Source organism: Lutra lutra, chromosome 8 (genome assembly GCF_902655055.1).
Source record: "Lutra lutra chromosome 8, mLutLut1.2, whole genome shotgun sequence".
NCBI classification, from domain to species: domain Eukaryota; kingdom Metazoa; phylum Chordata; class Mammalia; order Carnivora; family Mustelidae; genus Lutra; species Lutra lutra.
This window is the reverse complement of record NC_062285.1, coordinates 65,511,864-65,535,808: the sequence shown is the minus strand read 5'-3', so window position 1 is coordinate 65,535,808 and position 23,945 is coordinate 65,511,864. Positions and strand designations below refer to the sequence as shown.

Below are 23,945 nucleotides of genomic sequence, written 5' to 3'. Positions count from 1 at the left end.
CTTCTTTTTATGTTTTCTGGGGATTTGTTTCCATGCTCTTTTTTTTTGTTTTCCATCTTTTGTTATACAGTTATTTCATATATTGAACAAATGTTTACTGAGGACCTACAATGCACCAAGCACCATGCTTAGTGTTAGGAATACAATGGCAAACAAAAAAGTTAGCTAACTATATAATTACAAACTGGCATTGTTCTTCCCTGCCCACTCCAACACCATGAGCAACCGTAACAGGAATGATGTAGATAAGGCTTTCAAGGAAGACTGCACACAAGATCTGACATGCTCAGATTTAAATAATACAAAGGAGTTACTCCAATGAAAGACTGGGAGAAAGATTCTATCTGGCAAAAAGTAAGCCCTGAGTGTCCAAGGGCAGCAAAAAAGTTAATGGGTGATAGTAACTGAGAGTTTGTGACACTGGAGAATACTGCATGACATCATGCAGTCATGAGGAGGAAGAACTGCATAACGTCAGAAGGGAGGCAGGCCACACTAGCTCTACAAATGAGCCAAGTTAAAGAACCTGAATTTTATTCTAACAGTAGAGAAATATTTTCAGAAGAAAGGTGATTTCCATCATATTTCCATTTTAAAACTGTTGTGTAGAGAATGAACTAGAGCAGGATATATTTGGAATTGGAGAGATCAAGTAGTACACTATTACGTAGCCCAGACCAGAGATGATGGTGGCTTGGAGTAGCTAGCAAATGACAGATATAAATGGATCCGAAAGATTTTAATCAAGGTAGTATTATCACTCTTCCTCTCCCCTTTCTACCAACTTTGGAGTTATATAGTCTACTTCTAGTTCTGTTCAAGATTACTTGCACATGTTTAAAAAAAAAAGATTACTTGCACATACAGCATAATTTGGTTATTTCCATAATAAAGATATCGTTGTTCCTTTACATAAACTCATTGAGTCAATAAATATTAAATAAATATTGCCACCAGGCAACATTCTACACATGAGAATACAGCAAAGAAGAAAATCCTTATTAGCCTCACAAAGCTTACAAGTTGTGAAATAAAATAAAACTAAGCCTTCCTTACATATATGATTGTGTCCTACCATAATAATCTAAATCCGTAACACTAAAACATTTTTGGTATAATACAGTCACTCATTCAACAATTATTAGACACCATTTATATACCACGTCCTATTCTACAGATGTGCAGAAATATCCCCTTATGGAGCATACATACATTCCAGTAAAGATGGGCAAACATATACATTTTATACACACACACACACACACACACACACACACACACAATTATATGCAAATATATGCATGTACACACACATGCACATGAAATATTCTTAGGTAGTAGCAGAAAAATTAAGCAGGGTATAAGAGAACTACACAGAAATGCTATTTTTCTTTCTTGTTTTTAAAAGAGTTTATTTGAGAGAGAGAGTGAGAGAGAGAGCATGAGAGGGGGAAGGTCAGAGGAAGAGGCAGACCCTCTGCTGAGCAGAGAGACTGATGCAGGACTCTATCCAGAAACTCCAGGATCATGACCTGAGCTGAAGGCAGTCCCTCAACCAACTGAGCCACCCAGGCACCCAGAAATGCTATTTTTCTACAGGGAAATCAAAGTAGCACCACCAATAAGGTTATTTAAGCAGAGTCCTAAATGAAGTGATGGAGTAAGCGATGGAGGTATCTAGATATGAAAAATCCCAGGAAACGCAAGACCAATTGCAAAGGCCCTATGGCAGAAGGCTGGCATATTTGAAGAACACTAAGATGGCCAAAATGTCTCAACTGCAATGAATGAGAGAGGAAATGGTAAAAGTAGTTTGAGGAAGTCCAAAGGACCAGATCATGTAAGGCGTTCCTTTGAAAAAATGGAAAGAACATAGAATATTATTCAAAGTAGAATGGGAAGGTTCTGAAAAAGAGAAAAACATGACCTGACTAAAGTTAAAATAAAAATTATCTTGCTGTCCTTTTAGAATAGTCCAATTCCAGAATACTGTCCATACCAAATGCTGGAAAGGACATAGGGCAACAGAAACTCTCATTCATTGCTGGTGGGAATGCAAAAAGGAACAGCCACTTTGGAAGATACTTTGGCAGTTTCTTGAAAAACGAAACATACTTTTACCATATAATCCAGCAATCATACTCCTTGGTATTTACCCAAAAAAGCTGATATGGCCACAGAAACACCTGTATATGGATGTTTATAGCAGTTCTATTCATAATTATCAAAACTTGTTAAAAGGTGAATGGACACATAAAATGTGGTACATCCAGACAATGGAATATTATTCAGTACTAAAAAGAAATAAGCTATCAAGCCATCAAAAGACATGGATATATAAGTTTAAATGGATATTGCTTAAGTGAAAGAAGCCAGTCTGAAAAGGTGACATACTATGTAATTCCAACTATATGATGTTCTGGAAAAGACAAAATTACAGACAGTAAAAAGATCAGGGGTTGCTAGGGATTGGGACGAGAGAGATGAACAGCCGGAGCATCAGAGATTTTTAGGACAGGGGTGCCTGGGTGGCTCAGTGGGTTAAACCTCTGCCTTCGGCTCAGGTCATGATCTCAGGGTCCTGGGATCGAGCCCCGCATTGGGCTCTCTGCGCAGCAGGGAGCCTACTTCCCCATCTCTCTCCCCCTCTGCCTACTTGTGATCCCTCTCTGTCAAATAAATAAATAAAATCTTTAAAAAAAAAAAAAGATTTTTAGGACAGTAAAACTATCCTGTATGACACTATAATGGTGGATACATGTCATGATACACTTGTCTAAACTCACAGAACGTACAACACCAAGAGTGAACCCAAATATAAACAATGGACTTTGCGGGATAATGACGCACCAGTATAGGTTTATCATTTGTAACAAATGTACCACTCTGGTGGAGAAAGATAATAATGGGGCGAGGCATTTAGCGACTGTGGGGGCAAGAGGTATATGGAAAATCTCTGTACCTTCTGCTTAATTTAACTGTGAAAACCACTCTTAAGAAGTGACTCTAGGGGCACCTAGGTGGCTCAGTTGGTTAAGCATCTGCCTTTGGCTCAGGTCATGTCCCCAGGGTCCTGGGATTGAGCCCCACATCAGACTCTCTGCTCAGCGGGGAGCCTGCCTCTTCCTCTCCTCTTCCTCCCCATCTTGTGCTCACACTTTCTCAAATAAATAAAATCTTAAAAAAAAAAAAAAGTGAGGGACGCCTGGGTGGCTCAGTTGGTTAAGCGGCTGCCTTCGGCTCAGGTCATGATCCCAGCGTCCTGGGATCGAGTCCCGCATCGGGCTCCTTGCTCAGCAGGAGCCTGCTTCTCCCTCTGCCTCTGCCTGCCATTCTGTCTGCCTGTGCTCGCTCTCTCTCCCTCTCTCTCTGACAAATTAAAAAAAAAAAAAAAAAAAAAAGTGACTATAAATAGTATGAATGACCTATCCCTTTGGAAAACTGCCTAGGGGAGACTTTAAGGTAATGTCCTTATGGATTCTCAAGTCATCACATTTAGAATTTATGAACCACAAGGCAAAGCTCTGAGACATGAAGATCTATAATTAAATTTTGGCTCTACTAATGAATGGCTTCTGTTCTCATGTAAGTCACTTAACCTGCATGGGCTCTGCTTTCTTGGTAAAATAATTGCAATAATAATAATTACCATAATAATAGTGATTCTAAACCCCTAAAAAGGGGTTTGCGAGGATCAAATTTAAATGAGCTTTGGAAACTAAAAAAATAAAATAAACAAAAACTACCTGGCTGCTATTTAGACTACAGACCGTAGGAAAGCACACTATAATCACAGCAACCAATTAGGAACACATTATAATGGGCAAGCAGGAGATGATGGTAGCCTATAGTAGGGTGGCAACAGTTGAGGGTGAGAGAGGTGGGATTCTAAATATATTCTGGAGGTACAGCATGTAGGATTTGTAGATGAACAGGAGGAAGTAGAAGGTAAGAGAAAGAAGTAGAGAGAGAGACTGTGTGTCATCAAGGGAGGGAGAATTAGGGGAGAGAACTCTAAGTTCAATTTTGCACATATAAAATGTGAAATTCCTAAAAGACACAAAGTAGAGTCACCTAAATAATTGCCTAATAATTATCATGCAAAAAAGAAATGTTCATGCCTAACTTATTGAAAACACTGTCTTATAGTCACATATTAAACATGCACACGGTGAATATCAAGATCTTCTCAACTCCAGTATTAGTTAAGATATGCCAGCAGGTGGTTATAACAAGGCAAACATGGTTTCAACCCTTAGTTTACAGTTCAGTGTGAGAAAACGGAAAAAATAACCAAGCAATTAAGATACATGCACTGTTATTATGGGGAAAGCAGGACAAGAAATTTAGGTAGAGATATAAAATGGAAGAACAAATTTAGGTAGAGATATAAAACTTCTGGCTAGATGTCAGAGTTCTCAATAAACAAGGGAGATTATTTAAGATAGTAGTACCTTGGCTCATAAACTGAATCTAATCACTAAATTATTTTAGCTAGCAATCTACTAATAAGCACAAGTTACTGGCACATAACACTTTAAGAATGATACTGTACATTAAATATAACTTAAAGTAATGTACATGAAACCATGTCAAGTGCTAAAATGAGACATTTTTTAAAAAGTGTTCCCAGAACCTAAAGAAGTGAAAGATAAGTAGATACTGAAATTAGTCCTCAAACAAACAAACAAAAAAAAGCTTAGGTTAGCCTCCCCCCGCCAAGTTGAAGCTTAGAGGATGAACAAGAGTTGGAAGAACAAAAAGAGTATTCCATACAATAGAAATTCCATAAGCAAAGACTCAGAAATTATTAAAAGAACTTAAGAGAAAGAAGCCATTAAAGAAATATTTACTATATAACCAATTCTAGGACAGGCCTTGGGAATCAAAAGTGATAAAGACAACCTCTTAAAAATGTCTAGAGCAGGGGCGCCTGGGTGGCTCAGTGGGTTAAAGCCTCTGCCTTCAGGTCATGATCCCAGAGTCCTGGGATAGAGCCCTGCATCGGGCTCTCTGCTCAGCAGGGAGCCTGCTTCCCCAGCCCCGCTGCTTCCCTCTCTGCCTACTTGTGATCTCTCTCGGTCAAATAAATAAATAAAATCTTTAAAAATAAAAATGTCTAGAGCAGGTCTGGAAAGCAGACAACCAAAAACACTTGGCAAGTGCTAAGACTGGGTTAAATGCAGGCAGTTATGGAAATATATAGGATGAATACAGAGGCAGATCCCATGGGAACAGGGAAGGCTTTCTGAAGCATGTGACATCTAAACTAAGACATGAAATTAACAGGAATTAACCAAACTCGGGGTGGGAGGTGGTAAGGAGTGGGGATAGAGGATGAAAGGAAAGACAAAATAGTATTTGAGATCAGAGTGTGTGCAAAGGCTAGAAACACAAAACAGCACATCACTGGTAGGGGGATGGTGGATATGGCTGAGGCATAACATTACTGGGATGAATGGTAAGAGCTAGGGCTAAAGAAATAAACATGAATCAAGCCATGAAAAGATTTGTAAGCCATGTTAAGGACTTTACCTAAGGATGTCTCTTGGCCATACTAAAAAGTTCATATGAAAGAAAAGAAAGTTTAGAGTAGTGAGATATGAGATTACCTAGGACAGAAGTTACAAACTCAATTATCTACAGAGACTAGATAATTAATAAAAATGAGTGAGGAGGGCCAGGTAAAACCTACACCCAGGAGACAACCAGGGAGTGATGAGAACTATGGAGAGCCAAAGTCCCCTCTAAGTGGGTTAAACTGTTGCAATGAACAACAAGGCTCAGGGTTGCTAGACCTTCCAACTAGTAACAACAACAACAAAAACAAAACAAAAAAAAACAAAAAAATCTTTAAGCAAGCAAACAAACAAATAAATAAAGAGCAGGAAATTTAAAATATCAAGAAAAATTTCCTGAACTTTTAATAGTGGCAATTCAAGTTCTTTGAAACATGATGTAGACCAACACTGAGGGGACCAAACAAAACTAAGAGTCAAACTGGTACAATTGGTCATCAATTTCTAGTTTCTACTACAGAAACTCAAAAACTAAGCTGAGGCCTCTGACCGGGACCTAAAGGCAGTAGAGAGCGAGCTCCTGGACATTGAAAGGGGAATAACAAGTAACCACTGCTTGAGAATGCACATGTCCATCTTGGTCACTGCTAACAAAGTACCTGGCACTTCACCAGTCTCAGTAAATACTCAGAGATGAAGCTAAACCTGAATCTTTTGAACATTAGCATGATGGCAGTAAATAGGACAAACTATCCAATCACAGGAAAGAAAAGAAAACAAATCCAGTGTTTCCTTGCTCTAATCCTAGAACCCTCTTCTGCCAGTCTTTAGTTTGTTTAATAGTCAGTTGCTACTACATGCTGCCTAGTGTTCACTGGCTATAATGGCCTCTAACTCAAAAACATGCCCAACATACCAGCAAGCACAATTAGCAACTATCAGCTGTCACCTAGGTAGAGGCAATGAAATTAAACAGGATGAATGGTCACAGTGGATGGGAGAATGAGAATATTCTATGCTTCACTTTAACAACAGACCAGGCCCTCCAATACTAATTCCACACCATACCCTACCACACTTGCTAAAAAACTCTACCTTAACAAATGCTCTGTTCACTGCGCTTGGCAATACCTACCAACAATAATGGGTATGCCTGCATAGCAGGGCTGGAAAGGAAACAGAAGAGGATCGAGATTCTGCTAGAAGGGAGATAGAGTAACAAAAGAGGTAGGATGAGAAATACTGGAAATTCCAAAGAGGTATGAAAGTTAAATAACAATTAAGACCAGAAAGCAGGTAGTTCAAGAAACCCCAATATCTGGGCATTTATATATTCAGAGTTCAAGTAATCCCATTCAAGAGTACTGTTTGAAATGAAATATAGAAGATTCTTCTGCTGGTATTGGGACACAGAGATAATCACTATTAGAGGTCATAAATTCATTTGCTGAGAATAATCCTCATAAATGTCCCTCATCTAGGAAAGGTGAAATCAAGAGGATATCAAAATTTCAAGTCATATGTGTTATACTTAGATATTCTTTTATTTTGCAACATGTTCATTCTCATAGTATCTACTAGGGAAGAAACAGAGAAAAACTGATTTGTTTGGAAATCTTCAAGCGATCAGTTTCTTAGAGAATGGATACCCAATCCCCATAAAGATGTTGGACTTCCTCCTTCTTAAAAAAAGTCATCATATAAGGAATACTTCTGGTTCAGAACAATGACTTTAAATGAAGAAAGAAGAGGTTTGTTACCCTGCTGGGGAGATGACAAGGGCAATAATGTATAATCCCACCTGGAGTAGCCTACGTACAAGTTCTGAATCTGATATTCTGAAAAAAAGCAGGAGCTTTTTATAGGAAGCTTGTAGGGAAGTATGGGGTGCCTGGATGGCTCAATTGGTTGGTTAAGCATCCAAGTCTTGGTTTCAGCTCACGTTATAATCTCAGAGCCATGGATCAAGACCCACGTCAGGCTCCATGCTCAGCACGGAGTCTTCTTGAGATTCTTTCCCCCTTCTTCTCCCTCCCCTACCCCCACTCATTCTTGCTCCCTCTCTCAAATAAATAAAATCCTTAAAAATATATATGAAGAAATTAAGTAGACCTAGGTATCAGGGAATACTATAGTAAGACCTAAATGTTCTGTCAAACGTAGGAATGGATAGTAGGTTTCAGGTTACCAATGATCAACTGTAAAGTTGAGCACCCACAAACAGGTAAAGTAATGAAAGAAAAAAGAAACTCAAAGCACCTTTAGTGAGCAGTAACAGAAGGATAAATATACAAAACCAAATGTTTTTTCAGATGTTCGAAGTCTACGCTATAGGATACAGAAGCCACATATGGGTATTAAGCACTTGAAACATGCTAGCCCAAACTGAGATGTGCTATAAATATAAAACATAGACCAGAGTTCAAAGACTCAGTATAAAAAAGATCATAAAATATCTCACTGATTTGAAAGGAGAATTTTTTAGATATACTGGGTTAAATAAAGTACAGTATTAAAATTAATTTCATCTGTTACATTTCACTTTTTTAATTTGGCCATGAGAAATTTTTAAATTACATATATGGCTCTCTTTTGTTGCTATATTTCTATTGGACAGTGTTATTAAAAATTAGTCATGTTTAATGTGAAGTGTTCAATTAATGTAACTACTTTAACATTTTCATTGAATTTAATATTGTCTCCTCCTTTAGTATTAAGTTTCTCTTGGGTGCATCCTGAATAAGATGATTTTAACATGAAGAACAATGAGAGCTTACCAGACTGTCCAGAAAAGAGACTGAATCAAATTTCTGGGCAGAGGCTTGAGCCAGCAGGCTTGTTCCACCAAATGGTAACCAGGCTCTCTTCATGTTATCTCTGGCAAAAGGGTTATATAGTTAAGAAAGCAGCACTATGTACACATGGAACAGGATCTGACCAATAGTTTAACTAAATCCATCCAGCATAGTAACATGCCTTGTTTTAGGATTGTCTCAATTATAATCCAACTGTTAAATTTACAAAGTAAAATAAACATCTTTCACTATGATTTATTCAAATTTACCCATTCTCAGCAATTTTTAATGTATTCACATTTGCTCTTTTGGGAAAGATTCTCACCTAACACTGACTCCAATTTGCTACCAAGGAAAACACACCTCTCATTAGGCTGAAAGGAAACAACAGTAACTATTTTTTATGAGGTTACCATGAGAGATTTTAAAAGACACTAGGATTTTCACACCATAAACATTAATACCATCTGGAAACAGTCCATGATCCATCTAGAAACTTGAGGAGGATGTGGTTTTAGGAAATTAAGAATTTCACAAATAAGAAATAGAACATAAATACTTGTACAAGACAGTACTGACCCAAAGACAGAGAGTACAGGAAAACAATTGTACTATCCCCATATTAGTAGACTACTAGTTTTCAAAAAAAATGTACTGGACTCAGCACAATGAAAATAAAATGGATTTTAAAAAGCCAAAATCTCCCACAGATTAAAATATTTCTCAAGTCAAAGTTCTTTGGCATCAATTTAAGGCGTCTAACTGCCATAGATTCTGGTAATCAATGGAAGAAACAGAACCAATGGAAAACGCCCCAGATGGCTAAGGAGAAATTTGGGTTTAAGTGCTAGTTAACTGAGAGGGAAGCACACCAGTTATTCAACTAAGTGCGAGGACTACACTAAGTTTTGGAGATAGGATGGTGAACAAGCTAAACCTCTGACCACAAGCTTGTTCTCCGGTAGTTTTGTAAAAGAACAGGATGTAGAATTGCCACTGACCTTTCACTGCCTGCTTCCCATGCCCCAAATGAGGATGTTTCCCCTTCTCCTATTTGTATTTGGAGGAAAGGGTGGGCGCGGGGGAATGGAGAAACAAAGAAGAAAACAGATCTATATATAACATATTGAATTACAGTTATTTATCTCCTTCCTATAAAACTTTAAACTCCTTAAAGAGACAGGAAGAAACCTATCCTATTCCTAGCACCCAACTCAGTGACTGGTGCTCATGTGCTGCTATCTTAGAACTAAACTAAATCACAGTCACTCTGCTAGGGCCACTACTTCTTTTTCTACCATAAACAAATATCAAGAATAAATGCAAATTAAGACAATTAGATCAATCCTTCTAGTTTTTCTTTTTATAAAAATAAGCTTATATATACATTAACTGTAGGTGTTTAAAAGCTATTATATACATGTTCTTTAAGGAAAAACATGTAGTTCCATAAAGCTTGCTTTCACCATTATCACTAGATCTCTCTCCTTTACCAGAGGTAACCACCCTCATGAATTTGGTGTAAATGAGATTGCATTGTACTTTGTACATCATTCTACTTTGACTTTACATTTCTGAGCGCTCTCCCTATTTGAACACATCAAAAGGCCGCATGGCATAATGGACTCTGGGGCCAGGCAACTGAGATTCAAATCCTAACTTTCAATCTCCACTTTGCCATTCACCACCTTTGAAAGTAGGTAAGTTTTTTGCCTCTGTATGCTTCAGTATTCCCATATATAAAATGGAGATAATAACTGTACCTATTTTTGAGTTCTTACGAGGACTAAAATAATTATTTATAAATGCTTAAAACAATTCCTGGGCATAAACAATATTATTTTTTTTCTTAAAGTATAAAAATAGTCACCCATGATAAAAATCTAAACATAGACTTGGTAATTCTCTGTTATACAACTATTTTATATTTTATTTATCCATGCTTCCTATTGGCAGACATTTAGATTTTTTTCCAAATGAATATCCCTGTACAAATCTCCCTGGGCAAATGTGCAAAGTTCTCTAGACTAATAATACCTTGAACAGTAATTTCTGGATACTAGGATATGCACCTTTCAACTGTGTAACACTTACCCGATCTTGAGCTAATGGGTAAAAACTAATGGCTCATAAGTTTTTAATTGCATGTCCCTGCAAATGAGACTAAGCATCTTTTCGGTTCGTTAGGCATTCCAATTTCCTTTCCTCTGTTGTGAATTGCCTTAATATCCATTGTTCATTTTCTCTGCATCTGTATCATCTGTCTTATTATTTTCCTCTTTATTTATTCTGGACACGAATCCACTGGGTATTACAGACCTTATACCTATCTCTCAGTTGTGCCACTCACATTTTAGTTTGGTTTATGATGCTATTTTAGTAAACCTAAGTTTTTCTTCCTGAGGTAGTCAAATCCTTTATCCTTAATGTCCTTATCTTCTTTTCTTGACTTGTTAAAGAACACTTCACACATCCTAAAGACACATATTCTTCTATTCTTTGCTCTTTATCAAACAGTTGTTTACACTTAGTATAAAAATCAAATGGAACTGACTTCTGCATATCATTTCAAGTAGAGACCTAGTATTCCCCCCATATAGAAAACCTATTCAACAGTCCACTCTTTCTTTCCCGGCTGATAGAAAATGTCATCTCTAGCTCTTACCAACTTCTCAAATATGTATGGATCCATTTCTGAACTCTCTATTAATCTGTCTTTTCCTGTATTAAGGTTATACTACTTTAACTACCCTAAGTTTGTATTTTACTTTTATTACTGAGGTTTAATTTACATAAAGTGTACAGTTTGATTTTTAAATAATGTATATCCCAATGTGATCCAACCTAGATCAATATATTAACATTTCTCATGCTCCAGAATGCTCCTCCAAATTAGAACCATGTTTCCAAGAAAATCACTATTCTGATTAGCTGTTTCTGAACTTCCTATAAATGAGATCATACAAAATGTATTTTTTTTTTAAAGATTTTGTTTTATTTATTTGACAGAGATCACAAGGAGGAAGAGAGACAGGCAGAGAGAGGGGGAAGTAGGTTCCCTGCTGAGCAGAGAGCCCGATTCGGGGTTCCATCTCAGGACCCCGGGATCATGACCCGAGCCGAAGGCAGAGGCTTTAACCCACTGAGCCACCCAGGTGCCCCATTATGTAATATTTTGTTTCTCATCTCTTTTCCTCAACATTAAGCATGGGAGATTCATGCCATGTTGTGTACAGCAGTTGATTCTTTTTCATCACTATGTAGTACTATATTCTAAATATTGTAAGTTTAAAATTAGTCTTGCTAAACAATGGTGCAAGCCCCTCCTCACTGTTCTTCTTGCAGAACTGTCTTGGTTATTGTGGCTTTACTTTTGTATATGAAGGTCATTTTATTTTAAAAAAAAAAAAAAAAAAAAAAAAAAAAAAGCCTGGGTGGCTCAGTGGGTTAAAGCCTCTGCCTTCGGCTCAGGTCATGATTCCAGGATCCTGGGATCGAGTCCCACATCGGGCTCTCTGCTCAGCAGGGAGTCTGCTTCCTCCTCTCTCTCTCTCTCTCTCTCTCTCTGCTTCTCTGCCTACTTGTGATCTCTGTCAAAATAAATAAATAAAATCTTTTAAAAAAATAAAATAAAAAAAAATAAAAAAATTAAAAAAAATAATAAAATAAAAAAATAAAATTAAATTAAATAAAATTAAATAAATAAATAAATAAATAAATAAAAGAAAAAACTACTGGGGGTGGGGCCCTGGGTGGATCATTCAGTAAGTGTCTGCCTTCAGCTCCGGTTGTGATCCTGGGGTCCTGGGATCGAGCCCTGCACCAGGTTCCCTGCTCAGCAGGTAGCCTGCTTCTCCCTCTCCCACTTCCCGATTGTGTTCCCTCTCTCGCTGTTGAATAAATAAATTAAATCTTTAAAAAATATATATACTATTGGGATTTTTGTTTGAAATTATATGTAAAATAAATCACAGAGAAGTAATTTTTTAAACCATGCTTATACCTAACATAAATATAGTATATTCTGACTTAACTGGTCTAATTTTATGTCCTTCAATAACACTTCGGGTAGTTTATAGAATTTGCTGTATAGGAGAGATTTTTTATTTATTTATTTTTATTTATTTGACAGACAGAGATCACAAGTAGGCAGAGAGGTAGGCAGAGAGAGGAGGAAGCAGGCTTCCCGCCGAGCAGAGAGCCCGATGTGGGGCTCGATCCCAGGACCCTGAGATCATGACCTGAGCTGAAGGCAGAGGCTTAACCCACTGCCACCCAGGTACCCCTAGGAGAAATTTTTTATTTTCTAACTGGCTATTGTCAATTTGAATCTTGATCTTGTATCTAGTGACACTGAATTCTCTTATTAATACAGTGTTTTTTTAAAAATTTTCCAGAAATATATTCATCTCATTTTTCCTCTTTTCTAATCCTTTTGGATTTTAGTTCTTTTTTTCTTTATCAGTAAAGACATATTTGTCTGATTCTTGACTTTAACGGAAATGTTTCTAAGGTTTCACTATTAAGCATAATGTTGCTGTTTGAAAGGCAGTTTAAAAGACAGACTTTACAGAAAGCAAAAAGTTCACTTGTCATGGTTTAAGGGTTTTTTCCCCAAAACATTAATGGGCACTGAGTTTTATCATAAACTCTCACTACATCTTTCAAGATTGTTCCCCTGGGGCACCAGGGTGGCTCAGTCGGTTAAACACCTGCCTTCAGTTCAGGTCATGATCTCAGGGATCAAGCCCCATGTCAGACTCCCTGATCATTGGGGCATCTGCTTTTCCTACTGCTCCCCCTGCTTGTTCTCTCTCCCTCTCTCTGTCAAAAAAATAAATAAAATCTTTAATTTATTTTTTTTTAATTTTTTTATTTTTTCAGCATAACAGTATTCATTATTTTTGCACCACACCCAGTGCTCCATGCAATCTGTGCCCTCCACAAAAAAATAAATAAAATCTTAAAAAAAAATTGTTTCCCTAAATATTATGTTATATGGATATAATTTTCAAATATTGAACTATCCTTACATTCTTATCCTAATTAAAATTTTTATTTCTCTGTTCATACATGAGATTGAATCTATTTTCCCTTGTATATTCTTTCCAGTTTAGGTTTCCAGAGTACACTTGTCTGATAAACGGCAGGATAGCTTTCCCTCTTTTTCTATTATGTGGGTCATTTTGTATAAAAATAGAATTATCTGTTCAAGAAAAGTATATTTGAAAAAGGATTATAAATATCACAATTAAAACTATTCCTCTGATACCACTTCACACACTGAGGATGGATAAAATAAAAAAGATAATGAAAGTGTTGGTGAGCGTGTAGAAAATTAGAACACTCATATGCTGCCGGTGGGAAAGTAAAATGGCAGTCACTTTGGAAAACAGTCTGGCAGTTCCTCAAAAGGTTAAACATAGTTACATATGACCTAGTAATTTCACTCCTAGGAATATATCCAAGAGAAATGAAAATGTATGTCCACACAAAAATTTGTACATAAATGCTGACAGCAGCTATTCACAATAGGCAAAAAATGCAGAAAAATCCAAATATCCATGAACTGATGAAAGGATAATCAAAATGTGGCACATGCTCAGAATGAGATATTATTTGGCCATAAAAGGAATAAAGTGCACTGATATAGGGTATGACAGGGCTGGACCTTAAAACATTATAATAAGTGAAAGAAGTGAGTCACAAAAGGCCACATATTGAATGATTCCATTTATATGGAATGTCTAGAGTAGGCAAATCTACAGAAACAATAAATCAGTGGCTGCCTAAGTCTGGAGAGTTTGAGAAGAATTGGGACTGACTGCTAACAGGTATAGCAGTTTCTTTTTGGGGTGAGAAAATATCCTAAAACATCAGAGTAATGGCTGCACAACTAAAAAGACTAAAAACCACTGACTTGTACATTGTAAATGGATAAATGATAGGATTTGTGAATTATAGCTCAATAAAGTTTCTATTTTTATTTTTATTTTATTTTTTATTAAAAATAATTTTTTTTTTTTTACTTATTTGACAGAGACAGCCAGAGATGGAACACAAACAGGGGAAGTGGGAGAGGGAGAAGCAGGCTTCCCACCAAGCAAGGAGCCTGACTCAGGGCTTGATCCCAGGATCCTGGGATCAAGACCTGACCTGAAGGCAGACACTTAACTGACTGAACCACCCAGCTACACCCCATTTTTATTTTTATTATTATTTTTTTTTAAATAGGCTCCACACTTTGTGTGGAGCCCAACATAGGGTCTAAACTCACAACCCTGTGATCAAGACTTGAATTGAGATCAAGACTTGGATGTGTAACTGACTGAGCCACCCAGGCACCCCTAAAGTTTTTATTTTTAAAAACCTATTCCTTTTGGGAAAATTTACTACAACTTCAATTTTTTTTAATGGAGTTTAAATTTCTTTAGATTTTTTCTTTACAATTTTGGAATGATTTTTTTCCCCTAGAAAACAATCCAGTTCACCTGGTTTAAAAAAAAAAAAAAAAAAAATATATATATATATATATATGAAAACACACACACACATATACACACACACATATAACATGTATGTGTATGTGAGTTTATATATATGTAATATATATATTTATATATGTGATTTCTTGTGATTTTTAAATTTATAATTGTGTTTGTAGTCATATCTCATTTTAAATTTTATTATTTGCATCATCTGTTTTTTGAGGAGGATGTCCAGAAGTTAGTCGACTAAAAAGACTAAAAAGACTAAAAAGAACCAGCTCTGATTTGAATAAAGATTGCTATTGTTTTTATTGTTGATTATTTTCTACTTCACCAAATTCTATTTTTATTTTCTCCATTCTTTCTTAGCTTTTACTTTCTCCTTTTCTTTTTTTTTTTTTTTTTTTTAGTTTTTGAGTCTAATATCTGGCTCATTTATTTTCTTTCAATCCAATACACGCATTTAAAGGTATAAATTCACCCTTACGCACCACTTTTCCTGTACCCTTCAAGTTCTGATACAATGCTTTTTTTTTTTTAAGATTTTATTTATTTATTTGACAGAGAAAAAGAGAAGAGACCACAAGTAGGCAGAGAGAGAGTGGGGGAAGCAGGCTCCCTGCTGAGCAGACAGCCCAATGTGCAGCTCAATCCCAGGACCCTGAGATCATGATCTGAGCTGAAGGCAGAAGTTTAACCCACTGAGCCACCCAGGCACCCCTGATACAATGCTTTTGTTATGATTCAGTTCTAATTACCAACTATTTCCAGCTTTTAAAAAAACTCTTGAAAATGCTTAGTCATTTTTTCTTCAATACTGCTTCTCCACCATTCTCTGTATTCCTTGTTCTAGAACCCTAATCAGACCTACACTGGAGCTTTTCAACCTACTTATGAGGTGGTTTAGCATTTTTTCCCCATTCTTTTCATCTCTTTATCTTGCTGTAGGTGTCCTGGAAGAGTTATCAGTTTTATCCTGAAATTAACAACTTCTCTCTTCAGCTAGGTCTAATCTCCTTTTCTGTCTATTTATGGAGTTACTTTATAACTAGCTATATTTTTCTATTTCAATTACTTCATATATTTCTACATATTTATTGCTTCTGGACTGCTCTTGTTCAATTATAATGCAATATGCTCTGAATAAGAAAAAGGGATATATTTTAAGCTAACATGCTTTTATGTGAAATGTACTTTGAAAGTTGTCTGCTATAAAACTCTTCTTTAGTGTAAAAAAAAAAAACAAACCCACTTCTTAAAAGTTCTCTTGAGTACTAGTCTACCAAAGGTACCCCCACTGTGCCTACCTGTATCAAGGCATAGAAAGAACAAGTTCTATTATTCCCATTTTAGAATTAGAGAAATTGAAGCACAATACAGTTCTTTTTAAAATACTTTCTTAACTTCTGAAAAATATCAAAACCACAGAAAAGCTGAAAGTATAATGTATACCCTATATATCCTTCACCTAGATTCAAAATCATTAACATTTGCCACATTTGCTTTATCTCTGTTTTTCTCTCTACATACACATATACACAACACACCCAAATACCCATACTTTTCTTCTGAACCCATCATATTTCCTTCTAAAATTTTCAGCATGTATCTCTAAAGAATAAAGAATAAGGATATTCTTAATATACTACAGCACTATCATACCAAAGAAACAATGAAACTGGGTATGCAGAAGGAAATTCAAAACAAGCGCTTAAGTCACCTAAATGTCCTTTACTTTGGCTTCTCTAATTGGACCTGAATTGGTTCTCTGGTGACTATTTAAAAGTGACACTCAATCTGTCATTCCCTCTCTTCAGCAACCTGAAATTATATTTCATCTATTGCTTCTTCAGACAGGTATTCTTAAGCCCAAACATTTCTGAAAATCAAGCAATAATCTTCTGATAATTGAACCTCAAAAATCAAGTACACTGAACTCCCAGTTTGTTTTCTAACACTACACAAAGTCTTAAAGTGCAGCCAAATTAGTTAACTCTCTCAAAACTATACATTCTATTTTAATGTCCCATAGAAGAAATTTATATTGCACTTAACAATTATAATTTCACTATTCCAGTTTCAAAGGGAAAAAACTGTTGTTCTTAAGAAAAACTGGCAATACAAACAAGACTGACAAGCCAAATGACCCTGTTTTATAAATGAGGAAACTGGTAAATATATCCTGAAAAACTAAGTTTTTTCTATCAACTACATGAAAAACCATTTTTTTTTAAAGATTTTATTTATTTATTTGACAGAGAGAAATCACAAGTAGGCAGAGAGGCAGGCAGAGAGAGAGGAGGAAGCAGGGTCCCTGCTGAGCAGAAAGCCCGATGTGGGGCTTGAACCCAGGACCTGGGATCATGACCTGAGCCGAAGGCAGCGGCTTAACGCACTGAGCCACCCAGGCGCCCCGAAAAACCATTTTTTAATTGGTATAATTTAATCCCAGTCACTGATGTTAGGAACTAAATAAAATTAAAAACGATTAAAATCCTATCCTTGTTCTCCGTGATCATACAAATCATCTTAAGAGTTTCATATCAAGGAAATAGTAATAGCACCCACAGCCAATACTTAAAGGCTAAACTGTGTCAAAGAGATGAAAATTATATCCATATTCACAGCAATGTTCCACCTACATTCAAATAATAGTTAACAGAGTGTTTACTATGTGCTACTAGGCATTGTTCTAAGTACATTCCACAAATTAATTAATTCAATCCTCATAGAGATCTCATTTTTCCACGGAGGAAACAGAGGTCACAGAGAGATGCTAGCACAAAAGGAACTGTGTAAGGGATAGGACCTGATCTCAAACCTAGAGTATAGAAGAGTAGAATAAAAAGTCATTTTTTAAAAATGGCAAGGCACAAGCCCCAAAGTGTAAGTATAACAAGTAAACAAGTGAGACCCAAAAAAAGTTTCAAAGTGAAGAAATAAAAACTGGATAAATAGGATGGGACTGGATTATGAGAGGCCTTAAGTTCGAAGCAAATGGATGAAAATTTTATAAAACAACATGAGCGAAGCACCACTGTAGGCTCTTTATGGGTTAAAAGTGCCCTTTTAGAAAGGATAAACTGGTAAGAAAGCAGAGTAAGTGAGAAAGAAGAGAAATCAGAAGCAAGGAATTCTGTCCAACTCTAACATTTATACGCCAGTTCAATAAATCGTCTGGTACTTGTGGAAGAACAGACTCACAATGAACCAACTGTGCCACCCATCACATTAATAAGTCTACCTATTATGAATAAGGAAGTGGTAAACAGAACGGTAACACACCCTGAATTATCTCCCAAATATACCTATAATGAAGTTAAAAGGTACACTGAAAAGCATATCAGTAAGAAGTGGTAGTCAATTAATATAAAGTTACTTTTTGTTGTTCAGTACTATGCCAAAAGAATTTGGCCAAATTTGGCATAAGCATAAATTTTACAGTGTAAGTATTTACTTCATATAAAAGCAACATCACAAATAAAGGAATTTATAAAATAATTCGACACATGGCTTCCTTAAATTACTTTGAGTATTACACTATTTACCAAAAGGTAAGAGACACATAATTTTTATAAACAGCTATTATGTAAATGATACTCTTGTCACACTTATTCATACACCCATTAAGAACGAGGTATTTATCATCCATACAATAAATTCCATAATCTACATCAAATTAACAAAATGAAGCTATCTCAAACAACTTTCTTCTTTGTAAGTAAACTCCTTCTAAAGAGAAGAAATGTGAGAAAAAAAAATCTCAAGTTTGTGAAAACTAGATTACTCACCAGTAACTTGAGTTATCCTATTGGGTCTTTTCCCTCACAGATCCACCTCTCTTGCCCTTCTGTCCAGCATGAGAATCTTCCTGATGGGCATCCACTGGAACTGAGGGGGCATGCAGTACAGACGTATATGTAAGAAAGTTGGGGGGAGGGGATTTGGGAGATGCTAGAGACATGCTTCAGTGCACTTGCTTACCTTCCTGAAATTGGAAATTTCAACGGTTCCTTGGTCCTCGAGGCATTCACAATAACTTCAAAGAATGTGGATCTGTGGAGATTACCCAATAGGAGAACTCCAGTTACTGGTAAGTGATCCAGCTTTTTCTTCTCTAGCAGAATAAGAAGATTAATTTTATTTGAGATTATTAATACACGCAGAACTACAGAGGAAAGGGATGTAAATTCACCAAATAACTGCACTTGCATGCCCCAAAGTAAACACAAAAACAATTTGCTAACTACAACGTCAACAGAAACGTCTGGCACTATCAGGAAGAGAAGGAAAAGAAAATATGATTTGGATGGTTTCATTTTTAAATTCCCACTATAATGGCAGCTATATTTTAATATACAAAAATATCAGCTGTTAGACTATTCCATTTTACTGAGACACCACCACCACTTTTTAATATTAGTACAAGGATAATTAGTTGATCAAAATCTGCCATTTCTTAACTAGCACTGTCATTAACATTCAACAAATTTTGGTGTAGAGTCCACAGTGAACTAACAAATTATGAGACTTCAGATAAAAAACATCAATACAATTCCCTTTTATCACTCAATAAGTCTTTAAAATAACCATTTGTCACCTCTAAGAAACCAAGCACACACACATATAAAGATATGTCAGGCCACTGATAAATAATAACAACAGATTTTAATTTAAATAACTTGTACAAAGTAGTATGGCCATAGTTTTGATTACCTGTTATGCTTTTTAAATAACTGCCTAAAATGGTCCTTTCATTAAAAACAAAAAAAAACACACACAAAAAAACACTGACTTCTAACAAAAAGAAAAAAAAGGTCTCCTCAGAAGAATTTCATCTTCAAGCTCACATGAAAATATTCTATTACCTTTAACTCAATACATAATGATCAGGTACATGTTTACTTTAATGTACTACAGAAATGATGACTTCAAACACGAGTTCCTGTTGAATCTACAGATACGTTTCAGTAATACTCCTCCTTCTTACCATTATGTTGCTAAATAATCATCTACTACCATCAAAAAAATAAGGTTTTTATGATTCTTAATTCAATGGAAACAAATCAAAGATAATGTGTAGCTTTTCCTTTGTTTAAATATTTATTTGAGAAAGAAAGAGTGCAAGTACAGCATGGGTAGTCAGAGGAAGAAGGATAGAAAGTCTTAAGCAGACTCTGCGCTGAGCTCAGAGCCCACCATGGGGCTCAATCTCACAACCCTGAGATCAGGACGTGAACTGAAACCAAGAGTCCAACAGGTGCCCCAGCTTTTCCTGTGTTGTAAAAGTAAGGAGGATACAGACCTGTACCCCTGAAACAAATAATACATTATATGTTAATTTTAAAAATTAAATACTAAATAAATAAAAGTAAATAATTTAGGATAAAACGGTGTATAAACTTATTCAACAAAAACAAGTTGAAAATGTAATTCTAATGAAAATGTTACATTTCACTCATTATGAGATGTTTGTATTTAGTAAAGGTTGACTTCACATGTCAAGATTTTTGCTATATTCCTAGTTAATTTAAAGATACAAACTGTCTTGGAAAAAATCATAAGCTTTTTAAAGTAAGTCTGAGTTTTAAAAAATAATAATTGCTGCATTTGTTTTTATTTTTTTATTTTTTTTTTTAAAGATTTTATTTATTTATTTGACAGAGAGAGATCACAAGTAGACAAAGAGGCAGGCGGAGAGGGAGAGAGGGAAGCAGGCTCCCTGCTGAGCAAAGAGCCCGATGCGGGACTCGATCCCAGGACCCTGAGATCATGACCTGAGCCGAAGGCAGCAGCTTAACCCACTGAGCCACCCAGGCGCCCACTGCATTTGTTTTTAAATGACTCATTCACACAGACAGGGACACTATACAGACCTCCATTTCTAACTGTAATACAGAAATAAATACCAAAAGGGAGATCTCCTCTAGTCACCTCTTCTGGATTCCTAATTAACTACTATTACCTGAGAGTGAACAAATATTTGGTGCAAAGGTCCTACATGTTTGGATTAATAAAACAGATAAGGCGCAATGATCCAAATATTTCATCCTTTTGGTATAAGCTAGAATAAAAGATTTCACTAAGAACTAAAAATTTCCAATTTTTATTTATAGCAAATTCAGTCTCCAATTAGACTCATCTTACGAATTTAAAATAGAATCAACTGCATTTTTCAGGGTGCCTGGGTGGCTCAGTCATCTAGCATCTGCCTTCAGCTCAGGTCATGATCCCAGGCTCCCGGGATTGAGCCTGGCATGGGCCTCCTTGCTCGACGGGAAGCCTGCTTCTCCCTTTCCCACTCCCCCTACTTCTGTTCCTTCTCTTACTGTGTCTCTGTCAAATAAACAAATAAAAATCTTTAAAATTAAAAAAAAATTTTAAAAAAGAATCAACTGCATTTTTCAAGTAACTCAAGAGAATTAAAATATCTGGAAAATATTTTAAAGTAACGAAAAAGGTCACTTAGAGACCAGCATTGAAAGCTGTTTGTTATCATGCTTTAAGTTCAACTTACATGGATTTTTATCAAAATAACTTAGAAAAGAAATTCCAGAAATTAGGATGCTCTATTCAAAACTATCTTGTGTAAGCTCTAATAATTACAACACTTATCCACAAAAAGGTACTCCTCAGTAATTAATGAAAATCAAGCATTTCAGTAATGAAAATCTACTCCATAAAATCAATCTGAACTTGTGAAAAAACTGGTCAGAAAAAACTATGGTAGTTAACTTTCACTTCCAATATTACTCACTGGTTTGAACATTATATTTTAGCTAGAAGCAATTTAAATTACAACTGGTTGTGATGACTCCAGGCACTTTATTTTCTAATTATCAATTAAGATTTAAAATTCTAATGTAAGGTATTATTGCTGTAGAAGGTTGTTCACGGTAAATCCTGGACTTGGAATCTTGCAACAGCATAACAAAATTTAATATTATACCCATATTCACACATATTTAAGTGATGTTACTGATGGCTCGCTCATATGTAAACAAACATGGGGGGATGTGTGTTTATATCTGAATTGAATTGAGTCCTTTATGACTTATTGCCCTTTCAGTCTCATGATATACTACCTTCAAGGTCCCCAAATTATAATCCCATTTCCTAATTAAAATTTTCCTTTCCCTCAGTTTCCCTCAGTTTTATCCCACTACAGCAATCCATAGAGAAACAAACAAAACCAGTACTATTTTCTTGTTAGCGTAAATTAACTTAAAATCAAGATGGCAAAAACTATATTCATCAGTAAAATAAGGTAACAACAGAACCTAGTTTGCAGGACAGTAGAACGAATTAAGGTAAATAAAACATTTGAAGGGGAGGGACGCCTGGGTGGCTCAGTTGGTTAAGCCGCTGCCTTCGGCTCAGGTCATGATCCCAGAGTCCTGGGATCGAGTCCCACATCGGGCTCCTTGTTCTGTGGGGAGCCTGCTTCTCCCTCTGCCTCTGCCTGCCGCTCTGTCTGCCTGTGCTCGCTCTCTCTCTCTCTCTGACAAATAAATAAATAAAATCTTTAAAAAAAAAAAAAAAAACATTTGAAGGGGTGCCTGAGTGGCTCAGTGGGTTAAAGCCTCTGCCCTCGGCTTAGGTCATGATCCCAGAGTCCTGGGATCCAGCCCTGCATTGGGCTCTCTGCTCAACAGGGAGCCTGCTTCCCCTCCTCTCTCTCTGCCTGCCTCTCTGCCTACTTGTGATCTCTGTCAAATAAATAAATAAAATCTTTAAAAATAAATAAATAAATAAATAAATAAATAAAACAAGCAAACAAACATTTGGAAACAATGCCCAGAATCTATGTATCAAACTGTTGACATAAACACCCAGAAATGGTTTTCAAATAATTCTACATATCTTTAGAGGGATATAGTCTAAGGACTAAAAGAAATACATAAAGAAATTCTAAACTTACAGATTTCTGGTTTGTTATTTATTTTGGCACTATTATTTTGAAACTATATTCTTTAAACTGCAAGATAAACAAAGTACTTTACGTTACTAATTAGGAATCACAACTTACAGCATAAAAGCCATAAGAACATGTTAATATTAAAACTGAATTCCAAATACTGCTATACATTTGTGATTTTCTTTAGAAATACATATAATTTGGAAATAGCTAAAGAAATATTTCAGGCAGCAGTTAATAAATCACTATTATTATCACACCAATATATAAATTATTATCTAATACAATATAAAAATTACATCTGCTAATACTACAAAACTAAACTAATTAATAGCATAATCACACCAACATATAGTTTATATCTGCTAATACTACAAAACCAGGTATTACATTAGACTTACTTTACTAAAGGAAGTTATAGGACTTCAAAAGTTGCCAGAAACATTTATACAAATTGCTTTCCATGTTGAAATACCTGATTTTTATAAGCTAGAATTTTACAACTGTTGACAAATCCTAAAATGAATATACGAGAAAAACAGTATTTACTTATGTTTTTGACTGACATTTGATGGTAAAGGTACTAATACTCAAATTGTTTGGAAGCTAAAGGGGAAGGATGATAGCAGCTAAGAGCTATCTCCCTAGAACCCCTGTTTTGGACAGAAGAATTTTTTTAAGATTTTATTTATTTATTTGACAGAGAGAGGGCATGCACTAGCGGGGGAGCAGCAGAGGCAGAGGGAGAAGCAGGTTCCCCACTGAGCAGGGAGCTGGATATGGGACTTGATCCCAGGACCCTGAGATCATGACCTTAGTCAAAGGCAGACGCTTAACCGACTGAGCCATCCAGGCACCCTAGTGACTCATTTCTAAGGAACAGAATTTAGCAGAGTAACAGGACACACCCAATCACACCCAAAATTAGTTTATAAAAAGACTGGCTTTCGTTTGGGAGGGGTCTTGCTCAGATACCTTGCTTTGGAGTAAACAAGCTGCCATACTGTGAGCAGCCCCATGGAGAAGCCCATGAGGCCAAAAAACTGAGGTCTCTGGCCAACAGCCAGAGTCCTGAGGTCTGCTGACAGCCACATGAGTAACCTGGAAGCAGGTGTTCTAAGTTCTGACAAACACATGAGTAAGTTTGGAAATGGATCCTCCCTCAGTTAAGCTTGAGACCCTGAGCCAGAATCACCTGATAGGCTGCTCAAAAAAAAAGGGGGGG

The 23,945-nt window shown here is 36.1% G+C and overlaps 1 protein-coding gene across 7 annotated transcripts in view; it reads right to left on the bottom strand.

The window, feature by feature from the left end:
* Window positions 1-23,945, bottom strand: part of YAF2 (YY1 associated factor 2) — a 77,020-nt gene that overhangs the window by 32,795 nt on the left and 20,280 nt on the right. For 2 of the 7 annotated variants that reach the window (XM_047741012.1, XM_047741013.1), the window contains exon 3: window positions 18,787-18,919. The exons of 2 other annotated variants lie outside the window; for them this stretch is intronic. In XM_047741012.1, the coding sequence (XP_047596968.1) occupies window positions 18,787-18,919 (133 nt within the window). Of the gene's footprint in view, window positions 1-8,296; window positions 8,397-18,593; window positions 18,694-18,786; window positions 18,920-23,945 lie in introns of all 7 variants that reach the window. 3 more of the 7 variants (XM_047741011.1, XM_047741008.1, XR_007129384.1) reach the window with 2 other exon arrangements.